We start from the raw sequence: 22,626 nt of genomic DNA, 5'->3' as shown, positions 1-22,626 counted from the left end.
CAAGGGCTTCTCATTTCTGATTTATGCTCTTTATGACAAACTACTCATGGCCAACTAAGAAGAATATTACTTACATTACTTTAAACTTAAAATATATTCATGCACCTATAACCGTACAATAAATCACAAACATACTCTGTACCAGCATCAGAAGGTCTTTATTATAACTGAAGTAGACCATTAACTATTATTTTATCTAAAAGTCTAGTCATTTAATACATTTATTTAAGATTTAATCTGAATAACTTAACAAATGTATTTTATGAGTATTCCCCTACATTTATTCTTTTTCTTGGGGCGTGGTCACCCAAGTACTGCTCGGAAGATCTAGGAGCCACTCCCAGCAGTACTTAGCTAGCTCTGCATACCAGATTGTCCAACTCTCAGGTCAATGATGTGGTGCTACTCTGGCTCAGCAGTGCTCGGGTGGGGTTGTGGGAGCACTAAGACCTAACCCAGCAGTGCTCAGGGACTCACAGTGCCAATCCTAGCACGGCTATGGCAGGGGAACATGTGGTACTGGGGATCAAATGCAGAGCTGAGCACTTGCTCCAGTCCTGTAACTTCTCTCCCCATCTTTAAGTGCTCAAATGCCTCAAGGGCTGTGGGAGAGGACAGTTGGGATAGAGGAGGAACTGCTATGACAATGACGGTTGAAAGTGATCACTCTGAATGGGAGGTATGTGCTGAAGGTGGGTGAAAAAACAAACATGATGTCCTCTCAGTATCTGAGAAAAGTTCTTGCCATAGAGGCAGGCTGCAGGGGGTGTGGCAGGAGGGATACTGGGGACATCAGTGGTGGGAAATGTACACCAGTGGAGGGATGGGTGTTGGGACACTGTATGACTGAAAACCAATCATGAAAGCTTTGTAACTGTGTTTCTCACAGTGAATCAATAAAAACGTATTTTTAAGTATATTCCGTCTTAAAAAATAAAAATAAAATTAAAATAAGTGTTCTAATTAAAGCTTGATACTGACCCTGAACTGAAACCTGTATCTTTATGTACATACAAATGCCCCCCAAATTATCTTATTAGCTGAAGAGATAATACAGTGGATAAGGCATTTGCCTTGCATGGGATTGACCTGGGTTCTATCCCTGGCATTGCATATGATCACCTAAGCCCCACCAAAGAGTAACCCCTCAGCACAGAGCCAGGAGAAAGCCCTGAGCACTGCCATATGTGATCCTAAAACAACAACAAAAAAATCTAAACCAAACAAACATGAAAAGAAACCTTATTTTTAAAATTATAATGTGGAGTTTATTAAAGAGACAAAAAATGGTCCTAGATTTTGAGGGCTATATGCAGACTTATTTTTGATAAGTAATGTCTTAACCACACATGGTGCCAGGGATTGAACCCAGTTCAGCTGCAAGCCTGCCAGAGCCTTATAAGTGCTGTACTATCACTCCAGCCGAAGGCATCTTTATATAATGGTTTAAACTTCTTTTTCAATATTCAATATGAACCTTTACATATGGCACCTTCCCTTATATTCTAATGATACTTCTATTTTTAAATAATAACTATCTAGCAGATCCACAGATCCTCGAATGTGTTGAATCTATAATTCTCTCTATGAAACAGTCTGCAACTACATTTTGGACCAGTGCCCTAGTAACTGATTTTCTCAGAAATAAGCAATTTCTCAGCAGTAGCTGCAGACATGGGTTATTTTAGACTACATTAGAGTTATAGAGAAGTGTGGGCATTATATCCTATATGGCATTTGTCTCAATGTTATTTACACGACAGAATTTACCTCTGAGAAACACTGCATTCAATAAGCTGCCACACTGAAATGAGTTGACATTTATAGAAGGGTTTTATGTACGTTCATTAATATAATTATAGATATTAGTGGCTATTTCAACTCACAATAACTAGATACAAAGAGCTCTACAGTGTCTGTTTTCAGTGTTGCAGTAGGCTCTGTTAGAGAGCCCACCCTGTCAGGAATATGATTTAAATCTCATTTTCACTAATAACTTTTCTGGGGGAAGGGCATTTTGGTTTTCTTTTGGGAATGCACAGGATGGTTCTCAGTGCTTTCTTCTGCTCTGAGCTCAGGGATTATTCCTGGCGGGACTTGAGGAACCAAATATGATGCCAGGGATTGAACCCAGTTCAGCTGCATGCAAGCAAGAGCCTTACAAGAGCTGTACTATCACTCCAGCCCAGGGCATCTTTATATAATGGTCTAAACTTCTTTGTTTTCTGTACTCAAGTAAATGGAGCTTGACGGACGTGTTTAGAGACTGCTCCTAAGTGACAAAGAGAACAAAATTCAGCATGCTGCTCCAGCTCCATCCTCACGCACTGCCCACTTGCTCTCAGAACCAGGACTGTGTTATTACCAGGCTTCTCCAAGTAATTAGAAGCAGACCCAACCAGCCTTAGCTATAGGAGTCACCCACCTGGTGATCTGATTGTATCTCGGTCTGCAGTAATCACAGCCTGTATACTTACTCCATCCGCTAAAGTTATTGAGCTTGGAGTTTGAACTTCACTAAGAATAAAAACTAATCCCCTCACTAGGCTGTGTCAATCATCAAACAGCAGGAGCAGAGGGCTGGAAAGCAATGCAGCACCCTCGCCTGCTGAGATCTGCTTAAAGATCACAAAATACTTCAAAAGACGATATTCTTTGTGTATAAAAATCTAGTCAGTGATGTCTTCTTACCTGATAGGGGTAGTTGTACCAGCATTGCTTGGTATTCCACAACCAGGGGGTCTGAAAAACAGATTAGCAAAAACGTATTTTACATATTTTGCAAGATAAGAGATTTCATGTCAAGTTTGAACACCACATACCCTCAATATTTTAGGAGTTCAATGATTTACTTATGTGAGCACTGAAGGATTTAAAACAATTAGAAATTTCTTGTACATATTAAAACAATTGGTATTCCATCACATATTTTCTCTCAGTGATATTCTAAATTCAACTGGTAGTATTTCAGGATACTTCAGCTACAGAGTCCCAGCTAGTATGTTTTTGTATGTTGATGGCCATGGAGACACACTCCTTCTATGTAACCAGCCTAACAGCAAACCCTTCCAGGGGTCCTACCAAGACTGGACGTAAATCATCAACTTCACTATTATGAATAAACAATGTTGACAGTTGGTATAAATGATGCTAAAACTCTGCCTACCAGACTTAGTTAGCAACATTATCAATCTTTGTTCCATGCATGTCTTGATCAGGGATAGTAGGGAGGTAAAATTATTATTTCAGTAGGACAGCTCAGATTAATTACACTTTTGAGGGAATTACCCCTCTCTGATTCATATTCAAGCTCTTTTGAAGACAAAACAATCACTTATAATTTGACAGCAATCACTTGCTTTACATTAAATAATCAGAACATGTAATGAGACATAAAGATTGCAAATGAGCAGAAATTTACTGGTATGCCTTAAAACTGCCAAAACTCTCAATAACAACAACACAAACTTTTCGAAGGTTTTAACTTTATAATTCCTTTGTGGCATATGATTGTATACATCTGATATACATGTGTAGGTTTCTAATTGTTAAGAAACAAATGATTTGCCACTAATACAACCTGCGTATCTCATAACGATGACACTGTCATTGAAAAACTAATGTCAAATACATACATACTGAAATGAACCTTCTTATTTTATTCCAAACCTTATCAAATAAAAATGGACTACCATCATTAAGAGGATAATGTAACTGTCTCCCTGAAATTTTTCAAATGTCTTTTTTCACTACATCATGAGGCTGTAGATGATACTATTAACTATTAGCATTAGCCTCCTTTTTTGAGGGTTTTCTCCATGGTTATTTATTCAAGCAATTAAAAAACTTGATCTGCCAACAGCCATATGATTTCAAGGGCTTGTGATTTGTATATATCACACATATAAACTTAATCATGGTAGTAGCTAGTAGTACTTGAGCCATTTTATGAATCAGTAAATTGGGGTCTGAGTCTATAAAATAATTGCCCAGCTTAAAGAGCTAGGCAAGTGAAATCCAACTCAGATAATCATGCACTTGAAATCCCAACTCAGATCATCATTCCTGCCATACATCTAAAAATATTCAGGGATATTGAGGGCAGAAATATAGTACAGAGGGCAAGGAACTTGCCTTGCATGTGGCCAACCGTGATTCAAACTCTAGCACCATATATAATCCCCAAGCACTGCCAAGCACAGACTCAGATCTAAGTCCTGAGCACCAATGGGTATGCCCCCTTCCAAAAAATGGAGGAAAATGTTCAGGAATCTTTAAAATCTCCTTTCATTTAAGCATCATTTTTTTGCCTTTATTTTTCCTGATTTTGTCATTTTTTTTTCAACAGTGTATATCCTGCAAAATCACTGGTACATTATGTCTTGTGTTTGTGTGGTCTGTCTCCTCCATTTCTTATATCTATAACATCCACACTTATTTATTGGTTTTGTTTTTTTTTTTTGCTTTTTGGGTCACACCCAGCGATGCTTAGGGGTTACTCCTGGCTCTGCACTCAGGAATTACTCCTGGCGGTGCTTGGGGGACCATATGGGATGCCGGGGATCGAACCCGGGTTGGCCGCGTGCAAGGCAAACGCCCTACCCGCTGCCACACTTATTTATTTACATATCTATTCATTTATTATTGGAAGGTTAGGCCACACTCAGCAGTGCTCAAGTGCTACTCCCAGTTTTGAACTTGGGGATCTCTCCTATAAGTGCTTGAGGGATCATACAGTGTCAGGGATCAAACCAGAGGATGTTGCATACAAGGCAAGCATCTTAATCCCTGTACTCTCTCTCTCTCCTTTCTGGTTATCAATGAACAACTTTATATAATAATTATGAGGACCCAATGAAATGACATTTATAAAAACACTTTTGAGCCTAAAAAAGTTGAATGTTATTGTTTTATATAAACAAGATCCACTGGGGAAAGTACTAAAAATGTGTGAATTCTCATCACTTTAACATTTATAAGGTAGGTTTGGTCATTTTTCTTGAAATATAAAATAACACAGATAAAAAGAGTTTTTTTTTTTTTTTTGCTTTTTGGGTCACACCTGGCGATGCACAGGGGTCACTCCTGGCTCTGCACTTAGGAATTAACCCTGGCGGTACTCAGGGGACCATATGGGATGTTGGGAATCAAACCCGGGTCGGCCGCGTGCAAGGCAAGCGCCCTACCTGCTGTGCTATCACTCCAGCCCCAAAAGAGGTTTATTTTTTAACATACACATATGCATAAATTTTGAATGTGGGCACATTATCAAAATCTATTTTAAAGTACTGTGCATGTAAGTTATTACCTTTCTTTGAAAAAGCTGCTTATTATCTTCACAGTTACTGAAAAGTCTTTTAGGGAAAGGTATGTCATTGCACATGTTTATCCTTGCAGCATCTACACTCAAGTTGACAGTTACACATGAGAGAAATGCAGAAATAAATGCCTATAACAAAGCTCCAAGTATTTTTCTAAATCTATCAGATCCAATACCAAAGGGCAAGTGTGTGCTGGTGTGCTGCCTCTAAAACTTTTCTCACTGTGTGTTCCCTTCCAGCCACAGGCAGGAAAATGAAGAAAAGGCTCCTAGTAACCTAGAAAACCAGCCATAAGAGCTTCCCTTCCTTACTTTGAGTTCTGTGGATTTCTTCTACTAGCAAGGTTCTTCCCTGTGCTTCAGAAGGACATCATCTAGACCTGCTTCTATTATGTACCAGTACCTGAAGGACCTACAGATATGGGGAATGAGTCTCTCTTCCCCAGGGTACCTGTCCACTAAAAGAGAAGCAAAGGCCAGAAGAGGGCGAATTTGATGAAGCTACCAGGGCCCACGTTTACCTGAAGCTCAACCGCTCAACATTTTAATGAGTTCTTTCACAAACAGGATATATTTACCTACATCTCCCACTCTGACAACACTACATAGGAATATCACCTTGAATGTGCACACCACACTCTTCTAGATCTCATTTTACATCATTGCCATCCTGGAAATTCATGAGACAGAACAAATATCATTTCCCCCAGTTTACTGATGAGAAAGTTGATGAGAAAGTGATTCCCACCTGGGAACTTTATAGGAGTCTGTTTATATTTAGATCAATTAGCAATTATTTCTTTAATGTGATCTGATAATATGAAGCTAGTATTTTTTGGGGGGAGGGGATCACACCCGGAGATGCACAAGGGTCATTCCTGGCTCTGCACTCAGAAATTACCCTTGGTGGTGCTCAGGGGACCCTATGGGATGCTGGGAAACGAACCTGGGTCAGCCATGTGCAAGGCAAACGCCCTCCCCACTGTGCTATCAATCCAGCCCCTGAAGCTAGTATTTTTAATCATCTAATTTTTCTCTTTTCCATTTTCTAAGTTGTCTTTCAGAATCATATCCACATTTGTTGCAAAATCTATATATTCATCACACAGATTAAAGGGAAGTAACATAAAATTAGTAATATAAAAAGTCAAAATGTTTAGATGTCAAAAAAAAAAAAGAAGAATGTCAGTTTAAAAAAAACCCAAAACCTCTCATTAAGACTGAGCTTAGTAAAAAATGTGCTGCACCAGGCAAGAGAGATGGTACAGCATGTAGGGCACTTGCCCTGCACAGTCTACCAGTTTCTATTCCTAGCACTGTATATCATTCCCCAAGCACCGCTAGCAGTAATCCAAATGCAGTCTGAGTAATCCCTGGGCACAGCCAGGTGTGGTGCCAAAACAAATAAAAAAATCCATCACCCAGACAGTGCATGGCAATTCAAGCTCATTTCTCATACATACTTATCTTTTTCACATTGCATTGCTATATTCGCTGTCACTGTATCACTGTCATCCCGTTGTTCGTTGATTTACTTGAGCGGACACCAGTAACACCTCTATTCCTCCCAGCCCTGAGATTTTAGCAGTCTCTCTTTACTCATCTTTCCCAACAATTGGAGGCTCTTTCAGAGTCAGGGGGATGAGACCTATTACTGTTTTTGGCATATCAAATATGACACTCCATGGGTTGTGGTGAGCGGGCCTTTAGCATATAGCTTGCCGTCAAACATTCGCATAAACAGGTTGAGAAAGCCATTTTACAAGAACTGGAGGACTGGGACATTTTTACAAGAGCAGGATGGTTAGCCAGCCAAAAGGAACAGATAGATCAGCCTTCTGGGTATCTGTTGTTATCTCCCCTAGTTGCCCCTAGTTGCCCGGATGTCATTAGTTACTTCTAGTTTTGCCTTAAGGCCATGATGCAAGTAGATTGAAACTTAAGCATACATAAGCCCTGTGGAGTTACAATAAAGTAGCTTTTGCTCACCTCTCTCTGTATGTGTGTGTGTTTATCTGCCCTCTCCCTATCACTCTCGCACTCTCTTCTCGTGAACCCCGTTATCCGGTTCCGTGGGATGGGACAACGGGTAGCTTGCCAGGCCATGCCCATGCAAGTGGGATACTCTCGGTAGCTTGCCAGGCTCTCCTATATATATATATATATATATATATATATATATATATACACACACACACACATATTTCGTGATACATATATATATATATATGTATATACCACTTATAGGTGGAATCAACAAAACAACAAAACAAAACCCCATCGAACTTCTAGATACTGAGAATAGACTTGTGTTTTCCAAAGAGTTTTCCAGGGAAAGGGTAAAAAGTTACCCCCGGGGAACGGGGCTCAAAATGTACAAACTTCTAATAACAAAATAAAAACCATGAAGAAGTGTTGTATAGCATGACGAGTATACTGAGAATAGTATAGTGCATATCTGATTATTGATAATATAGATCTTAAAAATTTCTCATAATTTGTAATTAGGTATGGTGACAGTTTTTAACTATATTTCTTTTAGTAATAATTTGGCAATATATACAAATACTGAATCATTAGATTGTACACCCCAAACTGAACTAATGTAAAATGTCAACTATATATCGATATTTAATAAGATGGGGGTGTTTTCCAGAAGCTGCAAGACATATGTCAGCACTCTTATGGTTCATGGGACACGATCTGACTTTTTCACTTCATATAGTGCCATTAGTCTCTATCCATATTGTCACAAATACAAGGTTTCCTTTTTATGCTGAATACTGTTCACTGTGTACATACACCATGTTGTTTCCTTCAACCATGCATTCACCAATTAGACATTTCAGTTGTTCTCATCTCTTGGCTTTGAAATAATGCTACAGTGAGTATGGGGAGCAAGATACCCTTTTGATTAGCTCTTCTTTTCTTCATATAATGATGAGTGAAATATATGAGAGCTCTGTTCTTCCATTTTTTTTATTTGAGAACCTCCATATTGTTTTCCAGAGTGCTTGCACCACTTTAAATTCCCACCAATAGTGCTCAAGTTACCTTTGTCTCCACATCTTTAGAAATACTTATGGTTATCTCATCCTTTTGAGAGCTTTGCAACCGCGTGACCTTTTATTTTCTAGTTCTCCCTCTCAGAGAACCCAGCAAGCTACCGAGAGTATCCTGCCCACAGGGTAGGGCCTGGCAAGCTCCCTGCAGTGTATTTGATATGCCAAAAACAGTAACAATGATAGGTCTCATTCCCCTGACCCTGAAAGAACCTCCAATGTGGCACCATTGGGAAGGACGAGTAAAGAGAGGCTGCTAAAAATCTCAGGGCTAGGACGAATGGAAATGTTACTGGCACCCGCTCGAGCAAATCGATGAACAATGGGATGACAGTGATACGATAACAGTGATATGTCTGTCTGTCTATCTATCTATCTATCTATCTATCTATCTATCTATCTATCTATCTATCTAGATAACTCTATGATTTGTTGCCTACTGTCTGAATACCATCAAATATGGTGTGGTAATTATGGAAAATGGGTAGGAAGTGTCTTATAATGTGTCTGCACAGTCCGGAAAGTGGCATGGAGCGTGGCAGCAGTTGGGTAGTGGAGGTCGGCTACCAGGGCTTGGTCCTTGGGGGCGGGGGGTTCTCACCCGCCCACCTCTGGGGCACCCTGAGTGAAAACAGCCTGGCACAGAGTCCCGTGGCTTGGCTATGGGGACCTCATTTTACACTCCCGTCTGGGAGGAGCAGCTGTTGAGATCTGGAGGGTGGCCAATAAGGAGATTATCTGATGCCTGCAGAGTTTGGCAGAATGTGGCTTATGGGTATGATCCCTGGGGGATAGCAGGCAGAGGATCTCTGCTTCTGGGTTCCCTTGAGCCCAGAGTCCAAGGTCACAAAGCTCCACATTATCTGGGTTCTGTGGGACTTCATTCATGCATGAGGTTCAACCAGAGCATCTGGAAAGTGGCCTGGACCATGGCGGCAGTTGGGTAGTGGAGGTCGGCTGCCAGGGCTGGATCCCTTGGTGACACCCCAAGTGAAAACAGACTGGCATGGAGTCTGGTGGCATGGCTATAAGGGGCCTCATTTTATACTCCTGTCCCATCATTTTATATTTCCCCATTATTATTATTATTGTTATTATTATTATTATTTGCTTTTTGGGTCACACCTGGTGATGCACAGGGGTTACTCCTGGCTATTGCATTATGCTTAAGAGAATTTAAGGTATATTTTAATTCTCATAACAATGTTGTAAGTGCTCAGTCAAACACAATCAGAAGATGCTAGAAAAGATGCTATTTTGGCACAATACCTCTCAGAATTTTAAGATGTACCTTCTGATGCAGTGTTTTTGATTCCACTTGGAGGTGAACTACAGTGGTGGTGGTGGGAGGGGGGTGGGTAGGCATTGCTTTGGGAGACACCTGATCAACCCCCCACAGGTGTTATTCTGGGCTCCACTCTGGGGTTTGTCCAGACAATGCTGTGGTAGGAAAGAATGTGGCATACTGGACCAAAACTGGGCCCCCAGCGTGTAAAGCAAATGTCCCATCCCATTACGCTGTTTCCGTGGCCCTGAGTGCCTACATTTTAATATGCTCCAGGGAATGCTGAGGCTGATGGACTGTGGACTTTGGGTGGTTAAGTTTCTGGAGAAAATGAGAGGTGTTACATCACTTTTTTTTATATTTACCATGTTCAGCTCTTGGGCATATTGTTATAATTTTATAATTCACTGTTAGATGAATAAATAAATCATATCCTAATCTTTGCAAGAATCAGTGAGGCAAAAAAATGATAGCAAACAATACTTAGCTAGAGGACATGCTTCTCAACTCATCTCTCTGTTTGAAATGACCATACATCTAAGCTCTGGAGGAAGGAATGTGAGCGGAATTCACCAATGCCATTTATGGCTCTCCTAAGAGTGAATGTAAATGACTTCTTCATACACTTTCTCCCATTCTCAGAGGAGACAATGAGTCACAGCTGACCCTGACCCCGAGATCTGTATTTCTACTGAGCTTGGTGTCAGAGGAATTTTACTTAGCTCTGGCCTGCTTATCTCTGGATTGTAGGTATGAGATAAATAAATTTCTCTCAATTCTTTCATATCTAAGTTACTGTGTTAGCAATTAAATGCATATACATACACATAAATAGCTGCAAAATAGCTACATAACCTACATCCTAACAAATACATACATCAAGATTAAGTACCATTAAAATGTCAAAGTGGTACCATACTAATTGAACACTATCTGGATAGTAAGTCGAAAAGCTGGGATTCAAAGGCAAGCCAGTTAGAAAATCTCTCTCTCTCTCTCTCTCTCTCTCTCTCTCTCTCTCTCTCTCTCTCTCTCTCTCTCTCTCTCTCCTTCTCCCTCCCTCCCTATTTTATCTTCCCTAAGGCACTCTGTAGCAACAAAGAATGTCTAATTAAAAAAAAAATGGCATGGACATTTGGAATTGGTTTCCCAAATGAACTGTTACATAAAAAAGCTTAATTTTAGGGGACCTCTGAATCCTATTTAATGTACAATAAACCCACATATCCAGATGGGGTAACCATGCCTCTCACTGTTAAAGAGCTCCATAATTATTCATTACTGACAAGATTCCTCAGGCTAACTGCCTGCCTTTTCACTTGGTCAAAGAAATTACATCGACTTCTTTTTTTGTATCTGCTACAGAGTGAATTTTGGCCAACCTCATCCCCTTTCCCCAAACCTATAGGTAGAAGCCCTATATTACACATGACTATATTTGAGGATAGTGTCTTTCAGAGCCAAATAAGGCTAAATGAGGTTTGAAAGAGAGTTTCAGGAATCCTATAAGAAGAGAGACATTCTCATTTTCTCACATGTTCAGAAAAGAAAGGCAATGTGAGAACTGCTGCAGAAACATGGGGCACAAAAGCAGAGGCAAGCCAGCAGGCGAATGCTAACCAGAAAGCAAACCTTACCTGACCTCGAGCTAGAATAGTCAGCCTCAGAAGCATGAGCAATACATTTCTGTCATTTAAGCCATCCAATTTATGGTACTTTGTTATATATGGAAGTCCAAGATGACTAATACGGCATTGCAATACAATACTTCATAAATAGTGCTTAATAGTGATTAAATTACTTATCAACCAATTTCGATTTAAGACTTACAAAGCATCTAAAAAAAAAAAAACCTCACAAAGACCATACATAGCAGGTAAGAAATGACTTCTAAAACTCTCCATCTAAATCACAAAGTAGAATGGGATTTTTCATATCACATCCATCTGTTCCCAGACACATAACTTAGACTAACAACCTGACAAGCCCATCCATCAATAACAGGGCTCTGGAGGGGACTGAATTTGGTGGCTTTACTCAGCAGGAGAAAACTCCAACCCCAGCTCAGAAGTGGAGCCCAGAGTGATGCCACAGTCTCTATTTGCATTTTGATCACACGAAACAGAGTTGAGAGTCAGTTCAGTTAGTCCATGATTTTTTTTCTCCATAAAGGCAAAATATAGAAATATGTTTTAATTATAGATATGTTAGTAGATATGCTCTTGTGTCAGGTTTTCTTTTCATCAGCTCATTTTGACAAGGTTTTATCATGAACAGAGCTCACACACACACACACACACACACACACACACAGATCATGTTCGATCACTTTACTTCATCTGGTATGAGATAGGTTTGATTTTATTTATTTAATGTTCCATTTGATGTGCTTTAAAAATAAATCTTAAAAAACAAAGCTCTACCTTCTATGTTTCATCTTATCATGATGGTGAATTATCAAAATTAAAGTCCACAGTATATAAATACTGTGAATCTTTTTTTTTTTTTCCTTCTTGGGTCACACATAGCGATGCACAGGACTTACTCCTGGCTCATGCACTCAGGAATTACTCCTGGCGGTGCTTGGAGGACCATATGGGATGCTGGGAATTGAATCTGGGTTGGCTACATGCAAAGCAAATGCCCTACCCGCTGTGCTATGGCTCCAGCCCCAATACTGTGAATCTTTTTTTTTTAAAGGCTTAAAATGTATTTTAATAAGGTGATGTTGCTTTACTGCTCCATATCTCAGAAAAACTCCAAAGATTATCAGGGACAAATCAAACATGGCACACTAATAAAAAATGAACAGCATAACTACCTAAGACAGGCAAGCTGAAGAGCTACTGTCTGACCTTTAGCCTACAGCAACCCTATTTCCGAGATCGTACTGGGCCTATCAAGAAAAGCTGTGACCAGCAACATCATAGACAAAATTGGTGATCCATGGGTTTTTCCTTACCCAAGAAAAAAATGAAGGCAAGTTAACACAAGATTTTTTTTAAAGATATACTAAAATGAAAATCTCTAAGAGAAAATGTCTTCCTTAAGACATGAAAGGGTAATATATGGGATATAACAGAACCAGTACATATGTTGTCTGTGACCTCTATGGACATTTGCTTGCTGGAACTCCCACCTGGGAGTGAATGGAGCAATAACGCTAAGGTCATGGGGGATGTCTGGTTTTAGTGGTATACGTGGCAGTGTCTTTGGGGTGGCAGTGTCTTTGGGGTTGAATAGGCAAACAGAACAAGATGGACAAATGGAATGATCATGAGTAATGGGGCTCTAACTGGATCCATTTTGTCATGATTCCCTTAGGCTCAACAATCACATGAGACTTCAGGAATGCACCACACAGAAACAATATACCACACAGCATTGATTTGTAATGATCTCCCCTCCCTTGCCCTCTGCCTCCAGCATACGCCCTAGATAGAGTACTACAGTCAGGGAAGACCTAACTATTGGGAGGAATCCCTAACACTTTTCCAGGGTAGAATTCTGGCTAGTCCAAAAAGGGTCCTTTTCTTTAAGGGTTTTAGGAAACTAGACAATGCAATTTTATTAGTATTGGCGACGTTTGTTTGGAGCAAATTCAACGCCAGGAGCTGCACGGTTGAAAGCAGAAGGGGTTCCACCAATTGCCCCAATTCCTTCCATTGTAGCAGCCTGGCCAAAGCGCTCAGTCATTGGTGGGGTCAATCCCAAGGTTCCATCTGGCATCATAGTGGCAGGCCCTGGAGGAGCTGGGGTACCAGCCGGTACAGGAGCAGGAGGCATGGCACCTCTGTTGTTTATGCCCAAAGCACCTCCCATAGCCATCTGACCCATCCGCAGCTCCTGTTCTCTAATATGGGCACATGGGAGATATACCGCATCAGAGAAGGTGATGAATCCTTGAATCCTTCCTGCTGTTGCTGAATCATTTCTTCCTGTTGTCTCCAAATCTCTTCCTCGCGGCACCTATGCTCCTCCTCCTGCCTGAGCTCCAGTTGCTTTCGTTTTTGCACTTCTTGATTATGGAGCTCTTCCACTCTTTGAAGTTCTTCTTGCTGCCTCATCAAATCCTGCCTCATGAGCATGACCTGGTGCTCATGACGAGCAGCCTCCTTCTCCATTTCCAGCTTCTCACGAGCTTCCTTGATAGTACAGTCCACTTGGTCTTGCTGCTGTTTCTCCATCTCAGTGAGTGCCTTCCAGCGCATGGCGTACTCATACTCAAATGAGCCAGGCTGGGCAAATCTGGGTGGTTGTTCTCTTTCCTTGTGAACTTGCTGGTTCTTCAGTTTTTCTGGTAATCCCTCTTCATCATCTAACTGGTCCACGGGCTCCACAGTCACAGGCCTTGGAAATGTGGTTAGTAGGAAAGAACCTTCACTACATCTGTCCAGAGCTTTCAGAGCAGCTGGTTTCCCTGAGAATTCAACAATGCCTTTTCCAGAGGACGTTCCTCGATCATCCACAATGACCACAGCCCTCTCTACCTGGCCAAACACAGAAAAGGCCTCCTCCAGTAGTTCACTGGACACATATTGAGAAACTGTGAGGGATACACTATGACAAGCAAAGCGCACACGAAGCTGCTTGCCACGAAGTGGCATGTTGTCCAGCTCCACTTTGGCAATCTCGGCTAGAGTTCATGTTTCCAAGGGAATAAAGCCAAAGCCCTTATCCTTATGAATGAAGACTTTACCAGCTTCTCCATATTTCTCAAGCAGTTTCCTCATTTCCTCCTCGGTGATATCAGGAGGAAGATTGCCCACAAACAGCTGGCTCTGCTGGGTAAAGGTCTTCTCTCCTGGTTTTCTGAAATTCTTAAGGTCAATAGTCAAGTCTTCATTTTGGCTCCTGGCTTGTTGCCCATTTGCAGGTATTGGTGGTGGCTGTTGCTGCTGCTGCTGGTGATGATGTTGATGATGCTTCCTTGGAGCATGGTTTTGCTTCTCCAAGTTAAAGGTTTTATTGCTCTATATGCTTGCACCCCTCCACTGACTGGTCTCTCCTCGGAGTAACCAATACTGTGATTCTTAATGGTAAATAATGGAATATGAGGTGTCAATGTCATTTCATGCATTGTAACAAATGTTCTACTATTGTGAGAGATTTAATCATGGGAGAGACTATGCATGCATCAGGAAAGGGTACATGAGAGGTACCTCTTGGTCTCCTTATTTTCAATGTACACATGTGGTGGGGTGGTTTTTCTTTTCCTTTCCTTCCTTCCTTTATTTTTTTTAATGGTCAGAGTGATAGTACAGGAGGTAATGTTCTGACCTTGCATGCAGTTAACCCTGTTCATATCCCCTCAGCCAAATATGATCTTTTAAACACCCCAGGAGCCACTACTGAGCACAGTGCCAGGAATAGCCCTTGCATATTGCCAGGTGTGTTCCACCCTCACCAAGATTTTTTTCTTTTTAAATCAAGGTTACCTCAGATCAGATCACTGATGCTTATCAGAACACAGTAAGGTAATAAAAGAGTTTGAAGCAAAATACAATAATGGAGGATTTTCAGTTAACCAACTCAAGTGTTAATTTTTTTAAATATACATAGAAATACACACATATACATCCTGTCCCCTCCCTCCAAGATTTAGTAAGTTATCTGCAGATAAATGTTTATTTAAATTAGTAATGATCTAGGGGTCAGAGAGAGAACAGAGTTACCCTTGCAAGTGGCTGACTCCAGTTTAAACCCTAACACCATAAATGGTCCCCCAAGCGTCACCCGGAATGATCCCTGAGCACTGAGCCAGGGGTAAGCGCTGAGAACAGTCGGGTGAGCTTCCCCCAAATAAAACAAAACAAAACAAAGTAATGATTTTCATTAAATAAAAAAACATAAATCATATGTATTGAAGATATTTTGTTGCTTCATCAAAAATGTAAAAGGTGTGTGGGTCTTTTCCTGAAGTAAGTATTTTAGAGGCAAATGTCATTTTTCACTATTTTGATCCAAACTGCAATTTCACAAAACTCATCTAAACCAACAGCCAATGAAGAAGTATAAAAGATCTGCTGGCCTCTGCAGAGTTTAAGTACAAAATGTCTAGTTCCTTGGATCGTGTTGGAAAATAAAAGAAATCTAGATCCCCTAACTTCTGAAATTACTTTCTCTAGACTTACCCTGAAAACATCTTCCCTGAATTATATTTAAGCCTTATTATACCTTTGACTTATATTGAGCATGTGTTTTTAAAAAATAATCACAAGGATAGAATGTATATGACTATAATGAATTGGAAAAATTAGCATTAGGCTAATCTAAGTCCTATATATAGGTTCTCTTGTGATAGTAAAACTAGCCCATGGGGGGGGGGATGTTGCTCCCTCAATGCCTAGCCTGTTTCTTGTTTGCCAAGTGAGAACAGTTAGGGGTTTTTTTGTTGTTTTTGTTTAGGGAGGCTGAGATCTCATTTACAGCTCAGTCACACACCAAACGAACTTAATTATTCTGAACATAAATGAACCAAATGAAGGGGTAGCAAAGTTCTTAATGCAACTATTAATAGACTGGAGGTATACATGGGCGGCAATACAGTTATAGTAGGATACTTGGCCAACTGAGCTCGAGGGCCCTATTGTGCCAGGGACTACCAGGACAACCTTGGCTGTGCTTAGGTACCACTAGGGCCACACCAAGTGTGCTCAGGGGCTTCAGGGTTAGTGGTGGTGCCTGGGAAATCCATGTGGTGCCAGTGGTATCATGAATAAAAAACATGCACTCCGCTCCTTCTCCCTCTCTTATCTGTACAGTCCAGCAAAGAAAGACAACATTTAATACTTATTTATGACTAAAAACTCTCACCAAAATGGAAGTGAAAAGCTACCACCTCAATATAGTAAAAACCATATTTCAAAAACTCAGAGCCAGTATGATACTGAATGGCAAAAACATGAAAGCTTTCCCTCAAAAATCAGGTGCAAGATAAGAAGGATTTCAATTGGAAGTCTTCAACACAGTAATTAGGCAAGAAAAAAAAAAACTAAAGGAATTCAAATTTTTTTAAAGTAAAATATTCACTACTTGTAGAAAACAATAATATTCATATCAAATCCTAAACACCCCACCAAAATTTTTTTCAGAAACAAAAAATCAATAATAAAGTGGAAAACTACAAGTTAACACATAAAAATCTGTTGCATTTTTATTTGTAAAAACAAATTAGAAGGGAAAGAAAATTTTAAATCCCATTTATATTTGTATCCAAAAACATTAATTAAGATGTAGTAAACAAAAGCAGTGTGGTACTAGAATAAAACCAGACTCTGACTAGTGGAAAAGAAAGAAGACCCCAGAAGTAAACACTTAGATACATATATGATTTATGACAAAGAAACTAAGAGTATTAAGTGGATCAAGGAAAATCTTGTCAACAAAAATTATTGAAAAAACTAGATAGCCACAAGCAAAGAAAGCAAATTGGATCCCTAGCTCACATACAAAAATTAATTCAAAATGGCTTAAAGGTTTTGTAAACGAGAACTGAATTCATAAAATACATTGAGAAAAACATTGTCAGAATTCTTCATGATACTCATGCCAGAGGCATTTTCAATTTTTCAATTCCATTGGCAAAGAAAACAAAAGCAAAAGTTAACAAATGTAATAGCACCCAAACAAAAAATAAATAACAACTAAGTTAAAAAGATACTCTAGAGTGAGTTAGAGAAAAGATTTGCATGCCATATATCTGACAAAGGGTTTATATATATGTACGTATATATACACACACACACATATATATATATATATATATACACACATATATATATGTGAACCAGTCATAGAAAACATGGGGCTGGAGAGATAGTATAGTGGGTAGGGCACTTGCCTTGCATGTGGCTAACCAACATCCCATAAAGTTCCCTGAGCACTGCTAGGAGTACAGAGCCTGCAGCAACACCTGACCATTGCCAGGTGTGGCCCCCAAACCAGACAATACCCCCTCCCCTGCCAAAAAAGAAAGAAAACAACAGAAAAGACAAATAATGCTGCCACAAAATGGAGATGAACAGACACTTCTTCAGAGAAGACAAATGACCAACAAGCATATGAAAAAGTGTCACCACTGATTATCAAGGAAATGCAAATCAAAACAATAATGAGGTATCGTCTCATACCAGTGATCATGGCTCACCAAAATGTCAAGAAGCAACTAATTCTGGTGGGAATGCAGTTTTTTTCTTTTTTTTTTTTTTTTTTCTTTTTTTTTTTTTTTTTTGCTCTTTGGGTCACACCTGGCTCTGCACAGGGGTTACTCCTGGCTCTGCACTCAGGAATTACCCCTGGCCATGCTCAGGGGACCATATGGGATGCTGGGATTTGAACCCGGGTCGGCCGCGTGCAAGGCAAACGCCCTACCCGCTGTGCTATCTCTCCAGCCCCTCTTTTTTTCTTTTTTTTTTTTTTTTTTTTAAATTTAATAGTTTATTTTTAATTAGTGAGTCAACGTGAGGGTACAGTTACAGATTTATACATTTTTGTGCTCATGTTTCTCCCTTACAAAGTTTGATAACCCATCCCTTCACCAGTGCCCATTCTCCACCACCAGTAAACCCAACATCCCTCCCCCCCCTCCCCAGTCCTGTCTCCCCCCACCCCACACTGCCACTATGGCAGGGTATTCCCTTTTGTTCTCTCTTTCTGATTAGGTGTTGTGGTTTGCAATAAAGGTGTTGAGTGGCCATTGTGTTCAGTCTGTAGTCTATATTGGGCCCGCATCATCTTTCCCCCACATGACCTCCAATCACATTTTACTTGGTGTTCCCTTCTCTGAGTTGCCCAGAATGAGAGACCAGCCTCCAAGCCATGGAGACAACCTCCTAGTACTTATTTATACTATTCTTGGGTGTTAGTCTTATAATCTATTATTCTATAGTCCACAGATGAGTGCAATCTTCCTATGTCTGTCTCTCTCTTTCTGACTCATTTCACTTAGCATGATACTTTCCATGCTGATCCACTTATATGCAAATGTCATGACCTCATTTTTTCTAACAGCTGCATAGTATTCCATTGTATAGATGTACCAGAGTTTCTTCAACCAGTCATCTGTTCTAGGGCACTCGGGTTTTTTCCAGATTCTGGCTATTGTAAACAGTGCTGCGATGAACATATAAGTGCAGATGTCATTTTGACTATACTTTTTGGCTTTTCTGGGATATATTCCCAGCAGTGGTATTGCTGGGTCAAATGGGAGCTCAACCTCTAGTTTTTTGAGAATCGTCCATATTGTTTTCCAGAAGGGCTGAACTAGCCAACAGGGAATGCAGTTTTTTTTTTAAAAAAACAACTCTTATTTACTGTTGGTGGTTCTGTATCTAGGGAAAATAGCAAGGGGAATTCTAAAAAAATTCAAAGTGTAACTGCCATAGACTCAGTGATTACACTACTCAGCATTTACCACAAGAAAAAAGAAAACGCATGGGAGGGGGTTTTGGGCCACATCCAGTGGTACTCAGGACTTATTATCGAGTTTGTGCTCAGGGAGCACATCTGGCTGACTCAGCGGACATTATGGGATGCCAGGGATTAAACCCAGGCTGGCCACATGTAAGTTAACTGTCCTATCTGCTGTACTATTGCTCTGGCCCCACAACCACATTAATTTGAAATGATATATGCATACCTGTTTATTGTAGGGCTACTTAAAAAAGCCAAGTCCTGAAAACAAAGCCAAATGTCCTGCAAGAGGTGAATGGATTAAAAAAAAAAGTGTGATACATATACACAATGAATACTACTCAACTATAACAACAGTGAAATCCTACCTTTTGCTACAACTTGGAGGGAATTATAGGGTGTCAAGTGAAATGAAATGATTCTGAGGAATACAGACATATGCTGGGTAATGAGTGAGATTTTCATAAAGAAAGAAAGATGATGAACAGTGGAATATGAAAACACACCCTTAATCAGGGTAGAGGGAAGAAGCAAACTATAAGTATCGTAAGGACAGTGCCGAATGGTTAAATGGCACAATGGTGCTACTGGAGGTATATAACTTCACTTACTAAAAACATAAACGTAATACTAGTATATAAAACTACATACAAATTTTTGAAATTAGGGGTTCAGCCAGTTCTTTTGTAGCAATGAATTTTTGGGGTACACCAAGCAGTGCTCAGAAGCTAATCCTAGTGTGGTACTCAGGAGACCATATGTAGTGCTAGGGATCTAAGCAGGGTCAGCTCCACAGGAGGAAAGTGCCTTAACTTTGCTTGCATGCAGGACATGTAGTTGAGGCCTCCAGGCAGACAGTTCAAAGGGCTGGAGCCCATCCCTGCACCATACAACACCTTGAATGGTGGATATGCTGCCCTTCCTACAAAAGCCCTGAAATAAAATAATGCTAAAGGTTCAGTCACAGCAATTGTAATTGTCCATTCCTTTCTTTTTTTTTTCCTTTTATTTTGGGGAAGACACCCTACTCTGATCTACCTGGAAAATACAGTGCCAGGGGTTATAAAATGCGACTATGCAGGGCTTCTGAATGCAATAATTTTCTCCCCCATGCCCCACCCGCCCACTGAACTATCTGCCTGGCTTCTAAAAACTGCTCTTTTTTTACAGTCTTCACTTTTTCTTCCTTTGATGCATAACTTTTATGTTAATAAGTTACATAAACATTACTTTTGACAACATTCCATAGTAGCACTGCAGCACTGTCATTCCATTGTTCATCAATTTGCTCAAGTGGGCACCAGTAACGTCTCCATTGTGAGACTTGTTGTTACTGTTTTTGGCATATCGAATACACCACAGATAGCTTGCCAGGCTCTTCAGTGCGGGCGGGATAGTTGGTAGCTTGCCGGGCTCTCCGAGAGTGACGGAGGAGTTGAACCTGGGTCGGCCACGTGCAAGGCAAACGCCCTACCCACCATGCTATCGCTCCAGCCCGTAGTACAGTTATTATATAAATGTTACATTGTTCTTTTTCGAAACCTTTACTGTGCAATGTGAGAGAACATAAATCAAATTCATTCAAAATAATAATCTATAGTTTTAATGTAGTACAGATTTTAAATTAAGAGTATGAAGAAATATTCCTTCTTATGAATCTAAATACCAATAAATAAACTGTGTTTGGGTGAAAAGAAGGAAGCAGGTGTTTTCAGCCTGATGCTGCTGCTAGTAAGCAGGCTAGAGCACTTTTCAGATGCAAGGGTGTCTCCTTTCTTTCTTTCCCGGGTCTGTAGATTCCTGACTATAAATCTACAAGGCAGAGTGTGCGACCCCTCCCTAGAGGCCTCTGGCATCTGCATTAGCTTGCAAAACGCTCATGTTGTGCAAATGTAATTTGGACTTGACCCTGTGGTATTATACAAAGACAGCAGCCATTCATATTGATCAGGCTTTAAGAAAGATTGCTGGTTCTCTGGACCTGGTCAAGCATGTGCCTTCAGCACATTCACCAATCGATTTAGAAAGCAATTTGCAGATCTGCCAAGCATACATAAATAGAAAGAGTTCCCTGGATATGGGCCCAGAGGGCACAGGGTTTTCTACGAGGGTTTAATCATAGAAACAAAGAGAAATGTAGGCGCATTTCCATGTCTTTTGGAACCGTGCAGGCAGTGGTTCTCAATTTGGGGGGACCCTGCTCAGCTGAGGAACTCCATACACACACTTAATTATAACAGGGCTGTGGTTCTTGAGAGTCAGAACAGAAGATTTATAAAGGTATCTGTCCCACTGATTTGAATGTGGACTCTCCTCAACACTCAGATAGGATAACTGCACAGCAGACGGAGCCGTCAATTATGTTTATAACAAAGATAGGGATGTAGGAACCAGATCTGAGGAAAATAAGAAGGAAAAGAAGTGAAAATATCTACAGGGTAAGAAAATGTTGAGCATGACAACATGGGGAGAAAGATCAGTGGAGAATTTTGGAATGAAGCCAAGGAAAGTGACTATTATGAAACTACATTAATAAAAAGACAGTGTTGGGCAATAATTTCTAGCATAGAACAAAGAATCAACACCCCTAATATGTCAAAAATCCACAAAAGCAATTGAGATGTTTACTCTGAGAAAAAAGGAGAAGAATCAAACAGCAGGTTGAACAATAATTTATGTGACCAAAAATGTCCATAAAAGTTACAGATTAAGACTAGACATAATTTTTCTTCCCTAACTCTTACAAATATTTAAAGAGATTAAAATATAGGAAATCAAAATAGCTATTGTAAAGAATAATCTGTTTAACTTTCATCTAGCATTTACTGTAAAAAGAAATTAAATAAAAGTATTTGTAAAAGTATTTGTCATGAAAACATGAGTAAGATGCTTTTCCTACTTTTTTTCCCCCTGTGAGACAATGGCAGCTTTCAGTGTTTGAATTCTAGGTTCTTTTACCGAAGCTTATGTATCTAACAATTCTAGTCATTAAAAACTGAAACAAATCTAAGTGATCAATAATATGAGCCTGAAACATTCTTAGAATTCTGTGAATCAGACAGAGACAGGATGTAGGATGCAGGGTATTTGAGAGATGATCTTAGGAAACAGAGATGCAACAGCAGAGAAACTGAGACAGCTGACTGTGAAAATCCTATGTGGTTTTCAGAAACGAGCTGAAAACTGCTGCAGACAGCTGCACCTCATTCCACCAGGACCTGCGGAAGACCACAAAGTCACATCTCTTAATACTGCCAACACAAGGCAGGGCATCAAGGGCCCTTGTCCACTAACTCCCTTCCACCATTAATGAGAACTACAGTATTTAACTCCCTGCATTTTCAGGTTGTATGTTCTAGGATGCCTCTGCAGAGAAAGCAGAGCAGATCTGCACAGCTCGCATATGAAGTGGAACACTGCCCATGCAGCATAGACCTGACCTCATAGCTCTATAAATATGAGAAGGGCTAAGAGGACATAACAAGCATATATAGATTTTAAGACAAAATCCATCTACAAGCAGAATACACCGTGCACGCATGAGC

The 22,626-nt window shown here is 40.2% G+C and overlaps 1 protein-coding gene and 1 pseudogene across 1 annotated transcript in view; both read right to left on the bottom strand.

Annotated features, from left to right (window-relative positions):
- CERS6 (ceramide synthase 6) overlaps positions 1-22,626 on the bottom strand; it is a 332,575-nt gene that overhangs the window by 81,265 nt on the left and 228,684 nt on the right. The window contains exon 5 of the mRNA XM_004601129.2: positions 2,692-2,742. Within this exon, the coding sequence (XP_004601186.1) occupies positions 2,692-2,742 (51 nt within the window). The remainder of the gene's footprint in view (positions 1-2,691; positions 2,743-22,626) is intronic.
- LOC105943059 (non-POU domain-containing octamer-binding protein-like) lies at positions 13,004-14,547 on the bottom strand (annotated as a pseudogene).

Source organism: Sorex araneus, chromosome X, assembly GCF_027595985.1.
Source record: "Sorex araneus isolate mSorAra2 chromosome X, mSorAra2.pri, whole genome shotgun sequence".
NCBI classification, from domain to species: domain Eukaryota; kingdom Metazoa; phylum Chordata; class Mammalia; order Eulipotyphla; family Soricidae; genus Sorex; species Sorex araneus.
This window is presented reverse-complemented; position numbering and strand designations above follow the sequence as displayed.